Below are 25,509 nucleotides of genomic sequence, written 5' to 3' on the forward strand. Positions count from 1 at the left end.
CAGGCGCTCCTGTCTGTGATGCAGCGTCAAGGGTAACTGCAGCCATGGTCTCCGAACTAATAGTCCATGCTGCTGCAAACGTCGTCGAACTATTCGTGCAGATGGTTGTTGTCTTGCAAACGTACCCATCTGTTGACACATGGATCGAGACGTGGCTGCACGATCCGTTACAGCCATGCGGATAATCTGCCTGTCATCTCGACTGCTAGTGGTACGAGGCCGTTGGGATCCAGCACGGCGTTCCGTATTACCTTCCTGAACCCACCCATTCCATATTCTCCTAACAGTCATTGGATCTCGACCTACGCGAGCAGCAATGTCGCGATATGATAAAGGGCAATCGCGATAGACTACAATCCGACCTTTATCGAAGTCGGAAACGTGATGGTACACATTTCTTCTCCTTACACGAGGCATCACAACAACGTTTCACTAGGCAACGTCTGTAAAATGCTGTTTGTGTATGAGAAATCGGTTGGAAACTTCCTCATGTCAGCACGTTCTAGGTGTCACCACCGGCGCCAACCTTGGGTGAATGCTCTGAAAAGCTAATCATTTGTATATCACAGCATCTTCTTCCTGTCGGTTAAATTTCGCGTCTGTAGCACGTCATCTTCGTGGTGTATCAATTTTAATGGCCAGTAGTGTAGAATGACCATATAAAATTAGTCGTCGGCAAGGCAGATGCCAGACTGAGATTCGTTGGAAGAATCCTAAGAAAATGCATTCCGAAGAAGAAGGAAGTAGGTTACAGTATACTTGTTCGCCCACTGCTTGAATACTGCTCACCGGTGTGGGATCTGTACCAGATAGGGTTGATGGAAGAGATAGAGAAGATCCAACGGAGAGCAGCGCTCTTCGTTACGAGATCATTTAGTAATCGCGAAAGCGTTACGGAGATGATAGATAGACGCCAGTGGAAGAGTCTGAAAGAGAGACGCTCAGACGGGATTTTATTGAAGTTTCGAAAACATACCTTCACCGAGGAGTCAAGCAGTATATTGCTCCCTCCTACGTATATCTCGTGAAGAGGCCATGAGGATAAAATCAGAGAGATTAGAGCCCACACAGAGGCATACCGACAATCTTTCTTTCCACGAACAGTACGAGACTGGAATAGAAGGGAAAACCGATAGAGGTACTCGAGGTACCCTCCGCCACTCACCGTCAGACGGCTTGCGGAATATAGATATAGATGTATATCTAGATTGGAAAATACATTGCATTCATCATCCGTCAGAAGCATAACAAACGAACATGTTATGTTTGCAAGCAATTATGTTCGTCTGTTATGCTTCCGACGAATGATGAATGCAATGTATGTTCCAATGCCGAAAAGATATTTTTTATTTGATACAATTATATTTGAATGATCTCCAGATTTTTGTACTTTGCTTGTACTGCCAAACCTTGCTTCTTACCAAATTTCATGTTTCTACATCAACGGGAGATAACCTGGAGGTTTTGATTAGTGAGTCTGTGTGTAGCAAGATTTGTCACATAAACGGCCAAATCTTTTGATTGCATTGACTTAGAAGCTTAAACATTTTTACACAGCCAAGTGACAGTGCACCTTACTAAATGACATTCATTTGTATTTGCCAATCCTGCTTGTCGACGAGAAAAAGCGGTCTTAACAAACGGACATACAAACAGATATACAGCCAGAAGTGACAAAAAAAATATTTCTTCGTATTATATAACTACATATCAACAATTTCCCGATTCTTCCTTTACCTGTACTGTGAAACCTTGCTTGCTGGTAAGATTCATGTTTATAGGTCAACGAGAAATACCCTATGTTTCGATATGTGGGTTTGTGAGTTTCAAAATTGTGATATAAATGGCCGAATCTTTTGATTAAATTGACTTGGGAGCTTAAATATTTTATACCGCCAAGGGATCGTAGACTTTAGTATGTGACACAAATTTGAACGTGATACGCCAATCTGTTCCAGGAAAGAGTGATCTTAACAGACGCACAGACAAACTTATAGATAAAAATTATGAAAGAAATATTCTTTTCATGTGATATAATTACAGATTAATAATTTTTGGAGTTTTTTTCCTTTACGTGTAGTGAGAAATTGTGTGTCTTGGCAAAATGCATGATTCCCTATGTCAATGTGAAGTACCCTACAGATTTTGATGAGTGAGTTTTCTAGTATCGATGTATGTGACACAAATGCACGAATCATTTTACTGAATTGCCTTAGAAACTTAAATATCGTACACCGCCTAGGGACAATAATCGTATTATATGACATAAATTTGAACATGATTCGCCAAACTGCTTGCAGACAAAGGGGTCCTAACAGACGGACAGACAAACAAGCAGACTGATGAAAAAAGGCAAAATAATATTTTTTCTTGCTCCATAAATGCAGGTGAACGATTTTCGAATTTTTTCCTTTACTTATACTGTGAAGTCTTGCTTATTCTTAAATTTCACGATACTAGGCCAACGGGAAGTATCCTAGAGGTTTTGATGGGAATCAGAATATGTGACCTTAGGACTTTAGGACCTAGAAGCTTATATTTCTTGCACCGCCAAGGCCCTATAGATCTTAGTATGTGACACAAATTTCACCTTGATATATCTAGCTGTTCCTTAAAAAAAGAGTCTTAGCAGACGTACGAAAAGGAAGAGAGGCAGATAAAAAAGGGCAAAACAATGTTTCATGAGATGTAAATGTATAGTTTTCGAATTTTTTCTTTGGATATACTGTGAATTTCATGATCTAGATCAATGAAAAATACCCTATGGGTTTTGATGAATGTCAAAATGACGTCTGTGAGATAAATTTCTACTTGATACGTTTACACGTTCCTGAGAAAAAGGGGATATTAAAAGTCGGACGGATAGACAGACAACAAAGGAATCCTATAAAAATTTTACTTTTAGCTGTTGAACCCCGAATCTTACAAAGCACGAAGTTTAAGTACCACATTTTTGTTCACAAGATATACATTTCGAAACCTGTTTTCTTTAATCAAACCTCAAAAAGCACAACGTTAAAGTACTGAAACTTTTCTTCAATTAGTAAATGTAATGAAATTGAGGCTAGAGAGTGAGGCGAGAAAGTAAACTTGCTGCACCATCTAAATACTATACATTATGTGTTACAAATAATAACACACATTAACACTGTAATACGAGTAATAGGATTTTACAATTTCTAGTTCTGCAATATTTGTTTCATAGGCTTCTAGCTAAAAGAACCAATATCTCCAAAATTATTTGTAATACGTGAATGCACTTAGAATCTTGTAAAGTTACAGCTGATTTAGAAACGAAGAAACTAATTCATTCACATCATTTCGACCATTGCTGAGTTGAAGTAGAAATCTTCTGAAAACTCTACTGATATTGTTTTTAGGCTACCTCTTCTAAGCTCTCTGTAGTTAGTGAGTTGTTCACAATTCTATACTCTCCTCTATCACTTTACTGATAATTTATTAGAAAAAAGTGGTTGCACCGAAAAAGACTTTGAACAGTTGTTATAAAAAGTTTATTGCTTTGAAAAATAGTTTTTAGAGGATAATACTTCACAATTTAAGTCATATTATTGTTTTGTTTAAAATGAGATCAACATCTCTGCACACTCCAGTCAGCCCTCCTCAGTATGTTACTCATTGATGAGAGGTAATATCTACAAATTTATCTGTCTACCTGTACAGGATGACTGCCCCTATATATGGGTTTTATCCATCGCACATCACCTTCCAAAACAAAGCACAAATTTTCATATTCTCTAACTCACTACACACAAACCCTTGGTCCTACAGAAATAAAATGAATGAGAACTTTTTGTAATAAATTTAGTGTAGTTAAATTTGGTAGACGAATAGATTTTTTGCTAGAGGTCATAGTTTTCTAATTAGTCAAGAAAAATTTACAAGAGAGTCCTTCAAATGCGTTTTTCTTGAATAACTCGAAAACCGTGGCGTCCAGAGGAGACATATCCCAGTACAAAATTTAACTACATTAAATCTCCTTCAAAACCGTCATCTTCTTTTTTTTCTGTAGAAATAATTGTTTACACAGTGCCCAGCAATTCCGTAGCTTTCATGCATCACATGAGACATGTACGAGGGTGGTTCTTTATACAGAGACCTGACTCACTATCTTCTCCATTGAGAGTTTGTGTTCTGCGTCTAAAAGATCAAGAAGTCGACAGTACATTCATACTAGCCACCTCTTCTTTAAGATGATGAGCAAAGTGCAGATTGGGAGGCAAAGGGCGAATTTAGTGTTAAAGTGCCAAGAGTGGAATGAGGTCAATGAAAGATGTCGTGAAGAAAGGCGGAGAGTTGTGTATGATATTTTCTAAGACGTGTGATAATTTTATTAAATATCGAAAGGGACAGTGAAACCGACAAACGGCAGGAAGCGGTACAAGCGCAGCAAGTTATACTGTCTAAAATACACTCAGTGTAACACATACTCAGAGAACAGGAAGAGATGAGTTCAGAACTAATACACAAAGCGCTGTTGATCCACTACCTGCATCTCCCATTTGAATCAGTTTAGTTAATCTTCAGCAGCTACATTGGTATTCAGTATTGAACTATACCGGCATTGTTTTACTCGAATATCCGGTGATTTGATAAGCAGCACCGCAGCGGTCAACTAAATTTTCGCACATTTCTTGTTTCAGGTTGGATAAGCTAGACGACTTGAGTTTCACCTGTAACAAATTTTTAAAAACCGTAAACTTGGAGGATAACCCCAGCCTCCGTCACCTGCCACGACTGGTCAGCTCTTCCGTGGAACGTCTGTACCTGGACAACTGCAACCTTGCCACCATGGACATTACTACCGTGGAGGGGATGACAGCCCTGAAGGTTCTCTCTCTGGCGGGTAATCGAGATCTCCACTGCCAGTCCATAAAGACGCAGTTCAAGCAGGCTCGGCCAGAACTGCTGGTCATCTGCGAATATTCTGCTGGAGATCTCCCTTCTTCCACATTACCTGGTGAAGAGGAATGGACTTCCGAAAAACCTTGCACTGAGTCATATATACCAGCAATAGCGTCTACTGACCCTCACATTGTAGTTACTGTAATTTTTACAACTTTTATTATAGTTAGTGTAATTATTATAGTCGTAATTATTATTAAAATTTTTATGAGTAATCGTAATAATCATATAAATCAAAATACAAATAACCATAAATTATCATTAAAAATAAATATTTAATACGTATTATAAATTATTATTAATAGTTATTATAATAAGTATTTTAATTCGTTACAGTAGTTTAAGGTGCCGCGAAATTATAGCTTTAAAATTTGAAATTATTACCATTGAAAGAATTTCAGTTGTGCATAGTGTGTACATACTTCATTCTAAACTCACCATCCTGTAATCATTATCAACAGCTACTAAAAGCTAAAGAATGGAAATCTTGCCAAAAAATATTATCGTTTGTCACCATTTTTTACAGCTGTCAATAAATTCACCGGTGCAAGCAGTTTTTGACAGGAACGCAATTCGTAATATTGGTTAGCCCTGTCGAACTGTGACCAACAGAGAAACTTTTTGATATGTATCAGCACTGAAAACGGCAACATACAGCAATTTTTCCATCACAGAATATAAAATAGGTAAATGATTATCGGCAGTTTCCTTTCCATTACCGCTATGAAGTTGTTGCAATAGAAAATCGTTGTCCCGCTGCGACTGTAAACCGCTGTCAGAAACCGGTATTTTTAAATAAATATTAATTTCTGACAACAGTTTAAAGCTGAGTGGAATCACAGTTCTTAAATTTAACCAGCCAGGGAAGAGGCCAGTCTCATGCCCAACGTAAGGTGGGAGTGAATAGTGGTCAATTAGTAATAGTCGAATTTATATTGTACTGTATGGTTGTGAGTGGCAGAATTTAATCGGTTCTAGGTAAGTTTTCCGAAGAAAGTTCATTCACTCATTTCACTCGTTCGTTAACTTTCTTAGGAAAACTTACCCAGAACCAACCAAGTTCTTCTAATCTTCCAAATTGTTTCACCTATAGCTCACCTTTTTTACGATAAAAACTTGACTTTTTTCTGAAAAAGCGAAAGTAAGCAAAAAGCTTAATATATTCTGAAAAATGTGAAAATAAGGATATCCTCTAGGACTTATTTATCTAAAATTCTCCTCTTTATTTCTTGTTTAACAGCCATGAGATTTTTATGAACTCTCAATTGTTCATATTTATTGAGGTAAGACCTGGTCACAATTTCACGTTAAATATAAACATTTAGCATTAAACGTAATCAACCAGAAGATGTTGGTTCTTACTTGGGACAGTACAAAATTTCTAATTCTGGTCGAAGACTACTAGATGAAATATGAACGAATCCTTCTTTCTTTGAGATTATTGCTTTCTTCATTTCAATAAATTTTTTTTTATTGGAACCTTTAATAATATATATAAATGACTTGCCATTATGTTCACTCAGTAACCATACATATATAAACTTATTTTTATCTTTATCACATAACCGTAAATTATATAAACTCCATTGTGGGAAAATGTATCCATTGTTGTTTAAAATAATTTTTTATTTGTTCTTCGCTTTCTATCATTTTTTGTTCCTTCTGCAGAATATTCTTGTGTTCTCCCTTTAAAGACTATATATCACCCAAATATTCCAGTTTTCTTTCTTGTGTGCTTACGTTTTCTCATTCTTGTTCTCGTTTCCTAGTAGAATCTAAATATATCATATTAGTTTTTTTTTAATTTCTTTAATTGTATATGGATAAAGTTTGCTGTGGACATTCATTCTTCTTCTACACACAAATGGGATAATATTATTTGTTTTTATTAATGCAAATTATTCGATATTTATTTCTTTGGATATTGCCGAATATGAGCTATTAGATTTAGAGCAATATCTATCTCCAGATTTTATAAAGCATGTTCCTTTCACAGAAATTACATTCTCTGTCTCTTCGAAAATTTCTATACAGTTAATGGCAAAAATCACATAAAATGAATTTAATCAATTTTTCTCTTTCTTCTTTATTACCTTTTCCCATTTTTAATTGTATTGATGTCAATTTTTTCGCATTTTTGCTACTGCAACAGACATATTGCAGTAGACAACAAGTATTTGGTAACGAATGTGTTAATTTTTACCATATTTTGGACAATGAAACAGAATAAAAAGGACCATTCTCAAAATATTTGCTGTTATTTGCTATTAATTCTAAACAGCCTGTTAACAGATCGAATTCTTGTTCTTTTTGGGGAATCTGGGTTAATATAATTGTAAATTCTTCCTTCCTGTCTTGTAATTCTATTTTCTTTAGCTAATTTAGAAGCATATGTTTTCTTTAATCTACTGACGACAATTTAAAAATCTATGATGTGATTGCCTAGATGTTTCTTAGCTCCTGGACGTCCGCTGTTCATGGTCTAGTGGCTTGCGTTGCTACCTCTGGATCACCAGGTCCCAGGTTACATTCCTGTCTGGGTTGGGGATTTTCTCTGCCTGGGGGGCAGGGTGTTTGTGTTGTCCTCATCATACCATCATCATTCGTGAAAGTGACTCGATTGGACTGTGCACAGACTGGGAATTTGCAAGGGCGCTGATAACCATACAGTTGAGTTGCCCACAAATCAAACATCATGATAACTGCTGGACTTGTTAACTACCAGATGAATTTGTTTCAGATTTTCACTCTGTAGTTACGATTTACCCATGTTAAGCAGTCTTTTCCTACAGAATTATTGTTGTTATTTTACATGAATATGAAAATGAAAATTACTTGTTTAATTTTTGCAGATTTTTGTTAAAAATTAGAGCAAAATCTTGTGTTACGTCCAAATGTAATTAAAACAGTGTTCTTTATGAAGTTCTTTTAATACTGCAACAGTCTTGGCATCTGATAATTCTTTCTTGTAAGGAATAATAGCTGGGTTAATATATTTATTTCTTATAATATCCATATCTACATTAATAACTTGTTTAGCCTCTTTAGATGTTTTTATATTCGAATCTCAGACAAGAGGTAACTTAGCTTTAACAGCATGTCTAACACAACAAAATTTAGAAAGTGCTCCTGTCAAGCAAGTGTTAAATTATCTGCATACCTCTCTCTTAACTAAAAATTTTTTTCACCTACATCTTTCGGACAGTGTATTAAAGCTGTAATTTTAGCTATCATAAAATTATCTCAGAATGATTATTTAACTGGTAAAAATTCTATTTTTTCCTGTTTTGTATAATCAATATCCTCAGTGTTTGTAATAAGATTATTATTATTATTTATGTCATCTGTAAGTAACCATAAGCCAAGTCTCTCGCTAGTTGGTTTTGTTTTATTTACCAGAAGCTCTTTTATCAAATATTTTTTATTTGTAGCACACATTTTATTTTCTGCATCCACTTATAGCGCTAAAAGACATTTGAATTGTGTAAAAGCAACTACAATTAGAGATTCAAAATTATTATTAAAAAATACAAAATTAAATTTTTTCAAATAGTAGCTGAAACTGCGTTAGCTGAAAGTGAAGTAGAGTATTATTTTACCTGTTTGGTTTACTTGTCTTAGTTTTTATTCTTAGACTTTTCTTCTTCTAGTTTTCCAATACATTGTTCTTTTCCTTCGATTGTTAATTTAATTTCAAATTCGATTGGAAGGTGTTCATTTTTTTGTTCTTTTTCTTCTGTAGCCATTTGCTATTTATATTCAGTGTGTTTCCTTACTGAAGTCAAAACTTCATCACAAGCCCAATCTTGAAATTTTTCAGCTTGCTTCATTTTTGATTTCATAATTAGAGATTAGAGACCTGGTTCGTTAATAAATGCAGTATGTAGTTGCATGTTTGAAATGTGTAACAGATGGTTACGTCTCATGCCATCAAATAAAATACAATAATGTTAAGGAAAATAATTTCTTTACATCCAAAATAAACTGATGAAAATGACTTAATTTGAATCAACTCCGTCTCTTGAATACCAACTATGTATACAAACTGACGACCTGTTTTCCCTGTCAAACTTTACATGAGTATGTCGACTGAAGGACTGTGCCATAAATCTGACGGAGTTGTAAGTGCGTCATAAATGTGGATAGAGTTAGCCATTTGACAATACGTTTTCTATCCTCGCCTGTGCACTCAATAACGACCGGGGAAAAATGAAGCACTTCAGTTAACCCTGAAGCTAATCTTCGTCCTGAGCCGTGTGCACAGGATCAGAGGCCGGAAACTCTAAACGAGTGGAAGCTGTTTGATGGGGAACGTTTTGCACTTGGTGACAAAAATGTAAATTAATACGTCAAATAGCTCTTTCATGTAACTAGCTACCATGGCGCTCGACGTACGCACTTACTTCTCGATAGTGAATTTGAAATTATTTTAGCAGCCAGATATTTGCGATTAATTAGTAATTGAGATTTTCAATATTTTCATTCGCCTTGCTTCTTTAAAGTCGAATTTTTTTCCTTATATTCACTGTTTTCAGAAAATATTAAGTTAATTTTCTTTCATTCGCTAGATAAAAGGTGAGTAAGAGGCGAAAAACAAGGAAGAGTAAGTTTTCCTAAGAAAGTGAGCGAACGAATGAAACGACTTAGTGAGTTTTATTGTGAAAACTGAGCCAGAAACAGTTAAATTCTTCTATTGTTGTGAACTACAATTCTATATTTATAGCTATCATTTAGCAGGCACATAAGGCTACGTAATCTCGTATTTTCTGGACAGCAGTTAATTTATGGGTAACAAGAGTAAATCAGTCGAAGTATGTACGAACATTCAGAGACTACTGAACATTTTCCTGAACATCTGACTAGCCAACAGACACCTTGCAAAACGCCCTTCACTCCTTCGCTACAAACAGACAGAAGGGATACATATCCCTGCTAAAAGTACAATGTCAGTATAGAAATGGATATTAGCTATCATGATCTCATTATAGAACTATGATTAAGATAGTTAATAAGTCAGTCAAGGAGGCCTGAAGAGTGTTTATGCTAGAGAGAGCTGATAAGCAATTATGAATATCACACTTTAGACAGTGAATTGACATCACTTAGTTCCAGTGAGATGGATGTAGAGGAATTACGGGCAAATTTTAAGCAGATTTTAAATCGTGGTCCGGATAGTTATGTGCCTAGTAAGTGGATAAAGGATGGAAGAAACCAGTCATGGTTTATTAAGGAAATCCGGTGGATGGAGAGGAAGCAGAGGCTGTTACACTCTCGGTTCAACAGGAAACGCATAAATGACGACAAGCGAAGATTCGTGCGTCTATGAAAATATGTGTGCGCGAAGCATACAACAACTACTAACGTCACAGATTTGCAAAAGGTCTGGCAGAGAATCCGAGAAAATTCTGGTAGTACGCAAATTCACTAAAAGGATTTAAGGCTTCCTTTCAGTCCCTTGTTGACCCGTCTGGTTTGGCAGTTGACAATAGCAAAACAAAAGCTGAAGTTTTAAATGTCACGTTGACGAAATTGCAGAATCGTACAGACTTACCGTATTTTGACTATAGGACAGACTCCCGCATGGACCACGTAGTAATAAGCACACTTGACGTAGAGAAACAACTGAAAGATTTGAAAGCAAATAAATCACCAGGTACGCATGGAACTCCAGTTCGATTTTACAAAGAGTACTCTACAGTCTACGGCATTGGCCCCTTACATACAGTGTTTAGCATTTATCGTGAATCTCGCTCCCAGTGGAAAGAGACTAGAAAAAGGCGCAGGTGAATCCAGTATATAAGAAAAGTAAAAGAACCGATCCGCAAAATACAGACCAATATCCCTAACTTCAATTTGCTGCACAATACTTGAACACATTCTTAGTTCGAATGTAATAAACTTTCTTGAGACTGAGAAGCTTATGTGCACGAAACAGCGTTGTTTTAAAAAGCATCGCTTGCGCGAAATTCCGCTTGCCCTTTTCTAACAAGCTATGGATGAAGGACAAAAGGTAGATTCCATATATCCGTATTTCCGGAAAGCATTTGACGCGGTGACCCATTGCAGGCTGTTAACGAAGGAACGATCATATGGAATACGTTCGCAGATATGTGAATGGCTCGAACACTTCCTTTATAATAGAACCCGATGTGTTTTCCTCGACGGCGAGTGTTCATCAGAAACAAGGGTAGTGTTGTAGGACCACTGTTGTTCTCTACATATATAAATGACTTGGCTGACTGGATTCGCAGTAATCTGTGGTTATTTGCTGACGATGCCGTGGTATAGGTGAGGTGTCGAAGTTGAGTGACTGTAGGAAGATACAAGACGACTTAGACAATATTTCCAGTTCGTGTGAGGAATGGCAGCTAGCCACAGATGTGTAAAAATGTAAGTTAATGCGGATGAGCAGGAAGATCAAACATGTAATGTTCGGACACGGCATTACTAGTGTCCGGCTTGACACGGCCAAGTCGTTTAAATGCGTGGGCATAATGTTGCAAAGCGATATGGGGTGGAACGGGCATGTGAGAACTGTGATAGGGAAGGCGAATGGGGCTTCGGTATATTGGAAGAATTTTAGGTTCAAGTGGCTCTGAGCACTATGCGACTTAACTTCTGAGGTCATCAGTCGCCTAGAGCTTAGAACTAATTAAACCTAACTAACCTAAGGACATCACACACATCCATGCCCGAGGCAGGATTCGAACCTGCGACCGTAGCGGTCGCTCGGCTCCAGACTGTAGCGCCTAGAACCGCACGGCCACTCCGGTCGGCGAAGAATTTTAGGAAAGAGTGGTTCACCTATGAGGGACAGCGCATGTAGGACACTGGTGCGACCTATTCTTGAGTACTGCTGGAGTGTTTGGAATGCTTACCGGGTAGGACTGAAGAAATACATCGAAGAAATTCAAGGCGGGCTGCCAGATTTCTAACCGGTAGGTTGGAACAATACGTAACTCAAACGGGAATCCCTGGAGGCAAGGCGACGTTCTTTCCGAGAAACGCTATTGAGAAAATTTAGAGAACCACATCAAATGAATTCGCAATTGCGAGTAAGGATTACCATCAGCTGTAGAATGGAATGACGACAATGAAAATTTCCCGCTTGTATCGAGCTGTCGACTTACCATTTGGCTATCCGTGCACAACTCCCGGCCATTCCCAAACTTCTATATGTCGTCAGCCACGCGTCTACGAAATGTACTCGTACATCCATTATGTGTGTTCCTGTACGGGTCAGACGTTTTACTTGAAAGTCGCTTACCCTATGTCGGCAGATTAATACGATATTGCAGTGTCTGTGTTATTCTGAAGCTCGTCTGGACTTGCGTGCATATCGAAAAGAATTGCATCGTAATTAGAATAACATAGGCACTAGCATATTGTATTTAGAGAACCGGCATTTGAAGCTGACTGCAGATCGATTCTATTGCCAGCAACATACATTGCGCATGAGGACCACGAAGATACAAGAAATTAGGGCTCATGCGGAGGCATACAGACAGCCTTTTTTCCGTCCCTGTATTTGCGAGTGGAACAAGAAAGGAAATGACAAGTAGTGGTACAGGGTAGCCTCCGCCAGGCACCGTACGGTAGCTTGCGGAGTGTCTATGTAGATGTAGATCTAGAAAAGAAAAGTGCAAAAGCTTCGAAACAGCCAGAAAACAAACGGAAAACAGCTTAGTACCCTGGCTTTATGTTATGTTATGTTAACTGGGGACCTAGAAACGACGGAGAGGCTCCGTCCCCGCCGCAGCCCCAGTGGTCCGCAACCCCACGGCGACTACCGCAGTACACTTCACCCCTCCGGCGCAGGGTTATTGTGTGGTTCGGCCCCCGGTGGACCCCCAGGGCTACGTCTCACACCAGACGCGTGTAACCCCTATGTTTGCGTGGTAGAGTAATGGTGCTGTACGCGTACGTGGAGAACTTGTTTGCGCAGGAATCGCCGACATTGTGTAGGTGAGGCGGAATAGAGGGAGCCAGCCCGCATTTGCCGAGGCAAATGGAAAACCACCTAAAAACCATCCACAGACTGGTCGGCTCACCGGACCTCGACACAAATCCGCCCGGCCGATTCGTGCCGGTGTGAATCGAGGATGTACAGTACATACTGACGAAACTAAAATGAGCTCTAACATGGAAATTAAGCACATGTCCACATAACATCTTTCCTTTATTTGTGTGGAGGAATGTTTCCTGCAAGTTTGGCCGTACCTTTTTGTAACCCCCTGTGTAGAAGAGTTGTCAAGTGAGTAATGTGCAACATGTAGCAGTATGTGAAGGTGGAAAGATAGCACAGGATTGCTGAAGATTGAGGACTGCATCAAAACAGTGGAAAGGTTGTAGATATGAAAAAGAAACGTATAAAACATTACAGCTTCATTTAGGAACGCCATTCCACAGTCACACATTCTCGAGACTCGTTTCATGGAAACTGGAAGTCCTCCGCGTTGGTAGCCTGGCCAGCCGGTATCGGCGTGGCACGCAGTGTCCAGGCAGGCGCCAGTGATCGTGCAAGCGACGTGCTGACAGCTGGCATTTAAGGTTAATCCACACTGGACCGGTGTTTTAGTCAAGTGGTTGTCGTGTCACGCTCCAGAACCCCTGCATCCACAGGATTACGGAATGCATCCAATACCCTTTCTTCCAGAAGTAATAAAAATGGCTCTGAGCACTATGGGACTTAACATCTATGGTCATCAGTCCCCTAGAACTTAGAACTGCTTAAGCCTAACTAACCTAAGGACAGCACACAACACCCAGTCATCACGAGGCAGAGAAAATCGCCCGTACTATAAGCAGAAGAATGTCTGTGCGATTTTAAATATAAGCTACAGGTACTACCAGAAGTGAAGCTGTGACGGCGGGGGCCATGAATCATGCTGGGATAGCCCAGCGTTAATGAAAGTGGTTGCAGGTATATTCAGAGAACTAAAATGGAAATAAATGGAGAAAATGGACGCTCCTCTCGCTAAAATAGAAGCGTAAATTTACAAATCCAATATCAGAGTGAGTCTGTAACACAATCTCGCAGGCTCCGTCCTGTATCTTGAACAGGTGCCGAAACATTCTCGTAAAATATATTATACCATGTACCGAAGCTTTGTTTGATTTCTTTGTTTTTAAATCAGTTACGCTGAGAGTAATTAACAGTAGTATGAAGAAAACACGCACTATACAGTGGCTAAAGAGGTGCAGATGTAGCTGCAGATGGAGCATATGAGGCTCACGACAACAATGTGGTATGCTGGAATGTGACTGTAGTGAACGACATGAACATAAGGGGCTACATAAAAATAAAAATAAAACCCTGAAGCTGCAATCACATAAGCAGGATACCATTGTGAAGCAACACAGTAACGTGGTAAAACGTATTTTAAGAAATCACTAGCAAAATTATAACATCTGGTTAAAAATTTAATAGCTCAGATGAACGGTGAGATTATGCTGTGTTTGTTCACAGCACGGCAGAGTAATACAAAATTGTTAAGGATTTCGTGGCCAATTGTTGACAAACTGCGTATTGGCTTCTGTCTCGGGTTCTTCGGCCGACGTTCATATAATGATTTTTCTGACATTTGGCCAGCACGAGTGGCTGGCATCGTCAAAGCTTCACCCTCTATTGCTGGTGGTGAACTGGAGCCGAACTCGCGGGCGCAGACTATATGTACCTGGCGAGCCAACGTCCGAGGTCTTCTCTGCGGTCATTTCCGGTGCGGTTCCCCTCTTGCTACCTGTGACGGTCGTTCGCTGCAGTACTGGAAGCCAGGATCCGTTTACCTTAAGGCTTTCCTCTTTCTTGTTCAAACTGTTCGCGTGTTTTTGTATTTCTACAGCTTCCCTGAACAAGCGCGTGTGATAGTGCTTCTCATTAGCCAGAACTTCCGTGTCGGCGAATTTTATTACGTGGTCGGTCTCATTCATTGCGTGCTCTGCCACGGCCGATTTCTCCACCTGCCCCAACCTGCAATGTCGCTTATGCTCTTTGATTCTGGTGTTGATGGATCGTCCAGTCATTCTGACATAAACTTTTCCGCATGTGCATGGTATACGGTATATTCCCGACATTGCAAGTGGGTCTCTTTTCTCCTTCACCGATCTAAGACACTCTTTGATCTTCCTTGTCGGTTTGAAAATCGTCTTTACGCCATGTTTGCGCAATATACAGTCGATTCTGTCCGTCACTCTGGGAATGTATGGCAGAAAGGCCGTACCCGACATTTCTTTTTCTGGTTCCCTACTTCGCCGAGTGTAACAGAGCCAAACACTCGTTTCGAGTATACCCCTTGACCATATACGTATTGTGCCATGCAAACAGTAATCTTTTCGTCTGTCATGGTAGACCGTTGTTGCGATATACCGTTGTTTTTAACTTAGCTGACTCACACGACAGCATCATTATGCGACAATGAGCGTGAACCGCACTGTCGAACGTTGCGTGTATTCCCCAGCCACGCAAGCTTATTGTAGAGTTCACCCAATACGCGCCCAACCTCCGACTTGTAGAAATACAGTTATGGGAATCAGCAATACTTACACAGTGTGACTGTGTTTTGCAAAATTTGGAGAGTTAACCAAACTTGTGAATTATTTCCGTTGCTTGCGTCTGCAGTTAGCTTTGAAGAAGTGGTTGGAGTGGTTTAGTAGCAGCTTCTGGTTCTCGTCTGGTGCGAGACGTTCCCTCTGGAGGGGGGGAGTCCACCCGGGGGCCAAACCGCACAATAACCCACAAAGAGTGGTTCGGTGTGGGGCGGCGGAGGGGTGGACTGCAGTAGTCGTCGTGGGGCTGTGGGCCCTGCGGCTGCGGCGGGGACAGAAACTCCCAATCGTTTCTAGGCCCCCGGTTAACATACAATACAATCCTATACAAAGCCCAGAGCACAGCCAAATCAACATTGAACAGCCGCACGACGGCAGTGTAGAACTTCCGAGTTGTGGAGTAGAACATAGCACGATGAGAACTGACTTGTAGACGTCAGTAGCAGCGTTAAATAAGGCGCCACAGTAAATGGAGCCGGCGGGCAATTGCTGAGTGTTATGGGTGGCCAGTCGCTGCGGTTTTAAGTACGAGTGCGAAGGAGGGCTGCGATAGACAGCGGGCCGCGCACAGAGAAGTTTGTTGGCAGCGCGTTATGGATCTTGTCTCTGCTCGGTCCGGAGATGTAATTGTGGTGGATACCATTTTACCTAACATTCTTTCTCGAGGCCAATTCACCCACTTCACAATGCCGCTAATTGTTGAGGTAAATTACAGAATAATGGGTTTTATGGAAGGAAAAAAAATCTCTAAAGCCTAAATTACTGTGCAGGTCAGCACAACGAGGTAGAAAAGGATATTTTCTTGATAGTTCAATAGCTACAACAAACATTTTATTGGGTATATTCATGATCAAGAGCCGGCCGGTGTGGCCGTGCGGTACTAGGCGCTTCAGTCTGGAACCACGTGACCACTACGGTCGCAGGTTCGAATCCTGCCTCGGGAATTGATGTGTGTGATGTCCTTAGGTTAGTTAGGTTTAAGTAGTTCTAAGTTCTAGGGGACTGATGACCACAGATGTTAAGTCCAATAGTGCTCAGAGCCATTTGAGCCATTATCAAGACGATCGGATACACCCAAAAGTTACACACTAACAAAGAACCTTTGCAGGGTGAACTCACAAGTTCAATCCTTAGTAAGGCTCATTTGAAAGTGTGGTATTATGAAAGGAAAAATATTAGCTGTTAATGACTCACCATGTGAATCAGGAGGGCGACAGAAAATGAGTGTCCGGGAGGTGCAGAGATCTATTTTCAGTGGGATTTATATATTACTCTTCACAAAATGGACATAGTCGACATTCAGAAAATGTTCAAAACATACCATTAACTTGCACTATGAACAGTGACGGAAAAATGGCGCGCCAGAGTGACCAGAGAGGATCGCCCAACAACACCGAAGGCGAACTCTTTCGCAGTTACAAATCGTGCAGGACGTTCAGCTGGCTATCCTCTTTTAAAGAATGCATGTAGAATCATAATGGTGTTACGAGGTGATGAGAACTAATCGAATGTGATGGCATGCAACCAAATACGAAACAGTCTCTTGTGGAACTTATCGTGAAACTGGATAGTGCGGTAATATCTATTATAGGCAAGAAAAAAACAAACATCCAGAGGCTGAATTTGTCCAGTGGTTACAGATGGTATGCATTGTAATATCACACACTTTTCAGGAGGGATAGTTTGCTTAAAGAAGCATAACTTTTATACACAGACCAGGAATCAAGAAAAAACTAATTATTTTGAGCAGCTGTTGGTCATATGTATTGCTCATACCCATAACGCTAATTTTCCCACTCTTACTTGCTGTGATGTAAATATTCCCTACTGCTCTTGTAAGATCACGCAAACGAGAAAGAATCGTAGGGGGCAGAACACTCCAACTTTTCGCAGCACAATAAATAATTTTCCAACCAATTTACCATCCACATTAACAGTCGGCGTGCAACACCATAGCTCTTATGCTGTATGGGTTTATTTTGCTTTTGTTTCATTTAATGTTACATTGCTGTGCTTCTGTAAATGTGTTTGTTTGAATCGATAACATAAAACTGTATACTCCTTTCTTTGTACAAACTTTGATGTCATGGTTTGGTTCTATGCAAAGTAGTGTATCTGTCATTTAAATTCTTTGTCCCATTTGGAGGGAACGAAACTTACTGTATGTAATTGTAATTTCTGTGTGAATAATTTTTTTTAGAAATGTCAATATGTGCAAATGTTCTGTTTTATTTAATGTATTTGGTTACTGTTATGTAAACTGCTGATCCTGACTTAGGGTTCTTAGTTAGTTTGTATGTAAAAGGTGTAGTGGTTCCCCTCGGGAACGGAACTGTGTAGCGCGCGAAAATTGTGGTTGGCCTATATAGAAAAGGTGGAACTGATAGTCAGTCGGGGACGAGCTACGAGTCGGGGATGAGCTACCAAACTGTGCACTGCCGTGTAAAAGATGCATATTGTGCTGGTTCCGAGAGAGGCTTTTTCTGCTACTTTCCAATGCCTCGGATGGATGGATAAATAGCTGGAACTATTCTGGAATTTGTATCTATCATCCCCACTAAGAAATGACAGAGTCCAGCAATTCTACCTGCAATTCCACCTACCAACATGCAGTTGCCACCACATTGCGCAATCATTGCATCGGAATACTACAATGATATACAGTGAAGGATCAGCTTAATGGATGTGTTAGTGTGCTCAAATATAAGGTAATTTATATCTGAATTTATGTACCTACCTTGATTTTTCTCCTCATTATAATACCACTCAGGTTCCTCTCCGTTTGAGCTTAAGTGATTACCGAGTGTCCCTACTGAAAGAACATTAAAGACCAGTGTTTTTTTTTTTAATTAATGCCTCTTGAACATAGTAAAGAGAAAGTTAAAGTTAATGTGGCAAGAGAGTGAGTTAAAGTTAATGATGCTTGCTGAAAATAATTTTCCTAGTAAAACTGCTTATTAATGTGTTGTTGCCAACTTCAAATTAAAAGTTCTTAAGATTGAGGCTTATAAAGTTTTGCTTAGTAAATGATCACATTACTGCCTGTTGTAAATCGCAGAAGGTGTCAGTATCTTACATATATGTTAATTTTGTGTCTCACTGTAGTAAAAGTCGAAAGCTGCAGTTGTGAAACGTTATATACTCATGTTTGCTAAGTGTTTGTCTCTCTTGTGTATTAGAGGTGCATATCAATAGTATAAAAGGATCCACAGTTTGTCTATTGTGTTAATGCTCGGTAACAAGTAACGGAAAGACCACTAATTATAAAAACTATAATTTCTTTAAGCCCTGAAAGTAATAGTGTGTTTCGGTATCTCTTATAATTTTGCAAGTAGTTTCTGCTGCTCTAACTGTTAGTTTCAATCTTACCGTAAACATATGTATGTGTCAGAGTTCACTGCACTCGCGTGTGACAAAGTATAGGTTGTGTTTATCCATTAAAGTTACTAATAACTATTTTCTTGAACGAGAATGTTAATCATTCTCTTGCCTAGTTAGGCTGGCGACCGTTTTCTTTATCCGTTGAACAGTGCAGATAGGCCAAATTTTGTTTGTTACTGTTCGAATATTTACGTAATTCTGACTTTCATTTCCGGTAAGCCATTTCCGTTAGGTACAACACGGTCAACCTAGCAAAATTCCTCTCAGAGGGTAACACTGTTCTGTTGCTTTATACCACAATTATTTGAACTAGATAATTATATTTCACGACCTGCCTCCTACTTTAAGGTTATGGTATAGCAGTAGCAGTTAGGACTGTTATAGGCGTAGTTGTATAAAAATGTGTTAGGGCATTGATATTAGATGATCTTGATTCAATTCTTTTGGTACCTTTGATTTTCAGGGTTCCATATGCATTTCCTCTTCAAATCCTGACCGGTCGGAGTTGAAAAATTCCTTATTGAACGAGTTTGTTTATCTAATCTACAAAGTTTCAGGGAGATTCCACAGTTTGCTGTGCACCATCAAGTTGACGCTTTGTTTGAAATGCTTCATATTTTGTAGCACTGTTTTAATCACTGTAATCTATGCCGCGCAATTTGATTTACACAACGTAGTAGGACACTATCGTGCACATCTCGTAAATTGTTCGAGCGTCCTTGAAACGCAAAAACACCAGTTCTTGTAACAAGTGCCTTTAGTCCTCGGTTGAAGATTCGTAGTTTTTCTTATGCACTACACGGTCATACTGGGGCGGATTAATTTGAAATCTGTTCGCAATAGTTTTTTTGCTATTCTGCGGATGGACTTCCATGTACGTAATTGTATTTAGTACCCTTTCGTTGGGCAACGGTTGTTCTTCGCTACATTTCACGGAAGACGGCTTTTGTTGCTGCCTGTCCGACAGGGTGGTGAACCACATGGATTGACACCTTCAGCATCACTTTCACTTGTTCACTTGTTTCATGTACGTTGCCTGCACAGTCGACCATAAATGACACCACACATTCCACTGACTCATCTTGCAGAAACGCTAATATTCCATGTGCCACTTTTTTCTCACTCTGCGAAATTCCTTCGCTTCCTTTCAGTTGAAATGTCAACTTTGTCAGCTGTTGTTGCTGATGTAATGGAAGGTAAGCTTCGTTTATTGTTGGCATATCTCTGATTTGCATCAACATCACTAACAACACTAAGCGATTCAACTAACGCTTGTGCTAGGCTCGCCGTTGAATACCTACAGTCCCTTCCCGTTTTGCCATTAGCAATCAATATTCTGGTTGCATGGTAGACAACATGCGGGGCGTCGAAAGCGGTAAACATCATTGCCCTTTTACGACCTCGCAGTCAAGTGGTTCTGTAAAGGATGAGCCAGACAATAAGGGATTTTACTTTATTATATGAGCACCCAAACGGTAACTTCATTTTTTCATTGCGGCCAAGCCACGGCCGGCAGTGTTAGCTGCCTGTAAATTCTTTCGTCCCACGGTCTAGTAACAGGAAGTCAGCACCGACGAAGGGCACCTTGATCACGCGCCTCTCTCATGTGCTGACGAGGTAACGCCGCCCCAGGCGTCGCTTAGCAGGCAACGCTCTGGAAAGTTCCATGCCGCCCGCACGGTTTTCTCGGTTCTGACCAATCAGGGCGGAGGAAGCCGCGTGGTGCGTCGAATATACCCGGCCGCCCGTCGCCGGGCTCGCTCTCTTGTATTCTTGCTCACCCGCGAGTCGAATGCGAGCCCTGTAGCATTGAACATCTCCCGCTTCTCCCGGTGCTGCGGCACTGTGGACTTAGTTTTGGCAGACAACAACTTTCGGTAGCTTCGCGAACAATGTTCGCCAAATTGTAAGCTCTGGCTCACCCTCACCTCCCTAGGCATATGTAGCCCCTTTTCAACATGCTTTAGCCAATAAATGGCCTTTCTCTAAAAATTACTCTATTATTCCATAACGCCCACCGCCTGCCCATACCCGCCATCCTGTACAATTGGTGTCAGAAGTGTGGATCCGTCCCCGTAGTGACTTTGTCGCTACACTAAATTTCTCCCGGCAAGACGCCGTACACTTGGCGCATGGAATGCGCCAACCGGCCGCCACGTTTGCTCCATGTGGGCCGTGGCTGCTCCACTAAACACGCACAGGGCGCGCGCTGCAGCGAGGCAGCCCACGCTAGTCAGCCACGTGAGCTGGACGCCGCCTCGATGCCCGCTGCCTGAGTCCGAGGGGCCTGCGCTGCGCTGCGCGACCGGCAGGGCCGCCGTCATCCGCCGCCGTCACCGACGCGCCAGGGGCCTGCCGCCATCGCCGCCCGCCGACCACCGCCCGCCGCAGCCACTGCACCACGCCGTCGCCGCCACCAATGCGTCGCACCATCGCCATCACCATGTAAGTCGCCGCGATGCTTACAACTATATCTTCGACGATCTTCCGCCGCTGGATTGAGAATCTTTGTGGCCGTCCTTTTTTTGTAACAATCATTACTTTTTTCTGGTCACTAGCGTCCCATAAATTTGTAAACATGCCGATGGGAACACGAGCGACGGAACGGGATACCCCCGTAGAGGCATCTGTCTCGCAAGACCCGCTCGAGGCCATAAATGCACAAATGCGCCAGTTATTCGCACAAAATCAGGAGCTACTTGAGCAAAACCGCGTCTTGAAACAGACGCTGGAAGCTAGTGCGCGAACTTCCATACCTGTGGCTAGCTCCACCCCTGTAACAAATGCTCAAACAGAGGCAACTAACACTAATTCTGTCTCTAATACAAACGCCACAATTTCTGCTAACATGGCGACTGTAAGCAATTTTCCTGCGGCTGATTTCATTCCCACCTTTTCTGGGAAGTCCCACGAAAATGTAGCTATGTTCTTACAAAATATTCGTGATGTGGGTCGCACGTGTGCCTGGCCGGACGATCTATTGGTCAATGTAGCCAGACTGAAGTTGTCGGGGGAAGCCCGAATGTTCATAGAAACGGTGGATGAATTGCGTGACACGCACGAATTTGAAGTATTGGCCCGCGGATTGACTATGCGTTATACCGATACCAGAGGTACCACATATTACAGAGATCAATTATCAACCCTTAGGCAGAAGCCTAATGAGGATTTTGATGCCTTTGCAGATCGCATACGAGCAGTGTCTTGTCGTACCTACAAGCTAGGTGAAAATGCCAGTGAAAACAGAATTTTGCGCTCAGAAGCCGAAGCGCGTGCAATTGATGCATTTGTTCGCGGTATTGACCCCCGCATCGGAGGAGAAGTCAAAGCTGCCTCCCCCACTTCTCTGTTTGAAGCTGTTCGTTTGGCAATGTTACGCGAAGAGGTATTGCGTTTTTGCGCTGCCGCACCGCGCCCATCGGACCCAGTACCGGTCCCAGCAGAAGCAGCATTCTGTCAGAGTTGTGGGAAGCCCAACCATACGGCAATGCGCTGTCGCGCGCCGTATTGCACTATTTGCCAGACAGTAGGTCATGCTGATAATGTTTGCCCCACAAAGTCACCATTTTCAAATCAGATGCGCGGCCACCGCCGCAACGCGGGGTCGAACCAGGGAAACGCTTGGGGGGCAGGTTCCGCCACCCACCCGCGCCCCCGACAAAAATAATACACCCGGTTAGGACCGAAAAATGTAAAGAGGTGGAACACGTTAGTCTATTTGGCGTACTCGGGAACAAATCAGTTAGAATTTTAGTTGATACTGGTGCTCAAGTTAGTGTATTGTTTGTGGAGAAAAATGATCGAATGGTGTTACAGCCACCCCGGTACCATATCAGTGGCCTTGGAGAGGAAGTAATTGTCCCTGCAGGTTCGTGTGTAGTGAACCTGCAAATCGACGAGGGTAAATACAGTCAGATGATGGAGGTAGTAAGGCTAAAGAAGGGTGAATTTGACATCATACTAGGGAATGACTTCCTGCACCGTTATCAGGGGATAGTGGATTATCGAACGCGAACTGTGCAGTTCGGCGAAGCAATTCACCGATTTGGCAGTGCGCACCCCCGTCAGACGCGAGGGAGCTGCGAAAGGCGCCGTTCATAGTCTCCCATAAAACCGCAGATGTGGCCGATAAAAACCACTGACCCTGTGAGGATAAAAGGCGGAAGTGGAAAGATTCTCTGGATAGATGTCAAAAATCAAGAACAGCCTAATACAGACATTCTGGTTGACCCGCTCACCCAGAATGATGTTTTAGATCGTCAGTCAGTACATATAAAGAGAAGTATCTGCCGACCGGAAAGGAGACAGAAGGGTTTTGCGATACCAGTAAGTATAGATAATTTTGGTGTAGAAGATGTTGTGATACCGAAGGGTACTATTGTTGCCAGTGGTCAGGAAATTTTTGAGGAAATAAGAGGGAACAATGCTCGAGCCACCGCCAAACAGCTAAAGAGAAGTAATCAAAAAGCAAAAATGCCTGAGTACTAGGTAGGAGACCTAGTTATGTTGAGCAATCCAGTAGTAAAAAAGGGAAGACCCAAAAAGTTTACACCTACTTATGAAGGACCGTACCGTATCATCCGGCTTACTTCACCGGTAAATGCGGAAATTCAGTTAGCAGAACGCACAGTGATCGTTCATTTTGACAGATTGAAACTGTATAAAGGACCCGAGCCACCCCCACCTAACAGTGAAACCGGGCCTATTACGCCAGTAGTTCCACCCAAAAAAGCAAGAAAGAAGGTAATACAACCGCCTAGACAGCAACGTAGATACGCTCTAAGGTCAAACCCCTATGATTTGCGTTCCTGAAAGTAGGTCTGGAATGGTATGTAAACAGTTGGCAAAGTCCTGCATGCAGCAAGAGAATTAATTGACGGAAAACACCGTAGTTACTATACATTTAATTAAATTGTGCATGTTAGTTATAAGTAGACATAAGAATTGGCAACTGTTGGTAACTGGTAATAGAATTTATGACGTCACATGTTAATGGAAGTGACTGAAGTTATGTAATCATTTTGTCTTGTCATTTAACGTCTCCAGTAATGTTATCGTAGCAGTCGAGAATTAAAACCACAAACATTCCTTAATCATGGAATTAAGGGGAAAGTTGTCCTTGTCAAAAGAACACGTAGAGAAAGAATCAGTTAATCTTGTATATTTCAAAGAGATTCACATTTCACTTGTTAATTTAGTGAATAGTGCACGAACACAGGTATTAAAGCTTTACCATAAAAACATGATACTAATACGCCTTCGTAACTGCCAGTAGATCAGTGACTACATGCAGCCGTCTACCTGTACTTTGAAAGACGCCCTATTACATGTATGTTTTGCTAAATGATCACACAACGATAATAACAAGAATAAATACGTCCAAGTTAAACAACAAATGGGCTACTCTAAAGTAAAAGGAGTCTTCCTGAAGTGCTATTTTATTGTTTTCGTGATGCGATGTTGAACAGACAACGAGGTAAGTTTTTTGGTACCACGTATTTCTGTATATTAAATGCCACGGAAGGAGTGCGTAAATACCTCCACTGTGGTCTACAGCTGTTCACATGCGCCGAGTCCCGCCCCTCCCTGTCAGCTGACGACGCGGCCCCCTTCCCTCCCCACCCACCGGCCTGCCGAGAGAGCGGCCATTGCAGTTCCCCCTTCCCCACCCACCGCCTCTGTCGTTGGTGCGTGCAGCATCTGCACCTCTCCCCTCGAACCCTCCGCAACTCACAACCATCGCCCTGCAGGCCACGTGCCTCAGCCACGCTACACATTCCTACATTCGTACGTTGCAGTTTAAACAGTAAACCTAAAGGGATGGCTATAAAAATAAAATCACCAGCTTAATATTGCCCTACAGATTTTATTAGTCTTATCTAAAGACGGGAATCTATGTGTATTGTCTATTTGAATTTTCAGTATGGAACAAAAATCGTAAGAGAGAACTTTTTCCTGGTACGCATTGTCTAAACCATCAGGATTAGTAAATGTTGGAATTTCAGATCGATCTCCAGCTATGTTGTATTACCACCACGGTTAATAAACGGATCTACATGGTGTCAAGGAAGCCGGCACTTGCCGCTATATCCGTCCTGTAAACGACCGCTGAGTGGGGAACGCGTTAGCCAAGGAGTTGGGTTTGGAATGCCATTTGAAAAGTATAGTTTATATAGAAGTCTAACACCTGCCATTTACCTAAATTTTGAAGAACAGAGTGTTTAAGTAAAATAGTTGTAACCCGATAGTTTTGTGACCTCTAACGATTGAAGTTATTAGAGTCCTTTAGAAAAGAACATCCTCCACGCATAACTGTCGTCAACAACATAAGATAGCTCTGGAAGGAAATTTTGTGACTGTACCGAGAGATAAACTACATGCGCAGCAAGAGGACGGACCCAGCGTGAACGCCAGTTCTGCCGCCCAGCCAGTGAAACCGGACGCAGCCGTACTGTCAGCTGTGCTGTCAGCAACTTTACAATCTCACGAGCGCGACGCGTGTCGCACCTTAGCACCTCAAGCTGCACTGAATCTTAACACAGAAATTCTTAACCATTATATAACGAACCCTATGAATAACGTTATGCACATTTTCAATAGTCAGGAACTTACTTTGCTCCCTACACACTCTTTATATGACAAATGAACTCTAATTTTATA

At 41.3% G+C, this 25,509-nt stretch overlaps 1 protein-coding gene across 1 annotated transcript in view; it reads left to right on the forward strand.

Moving 5' to 3' along the window:
• Window positions 1–25,509, forward strand: part of LOC124805485 (toll-like receptor 3) — a 216,510-nt gene that overhangs the window by 2,565 nt on the left and 188,436 nt on the right. Inside the window, exon 2 of the mRNA XM_047266048.1 lies at window positions 4,662–5,064. Coding sequence (XP_047122004.1) covers window positions 4,662–5,064 — 403 coding nt within the window. The remainder of the gene's footprint in view (window positions 1–4,661; window positions 5,065–25,509) is intronic.

Source organism: Schistocerca piceifrons, chromosome 7 (genome assembly GCF_021461385.2).
Source record: "Schistocerca piceifrons isolate TAMUIC-IGC-003096 chromosome 7, iqSchPice1.1, whole genome shotgun sequence".
Taxonomy (NCBI): Eukaryota; Metazoa; Arthropoda; class Insecta; order Orthoptera; family Acrididae; genus Schistocerca; species Schistocerca piceifrons.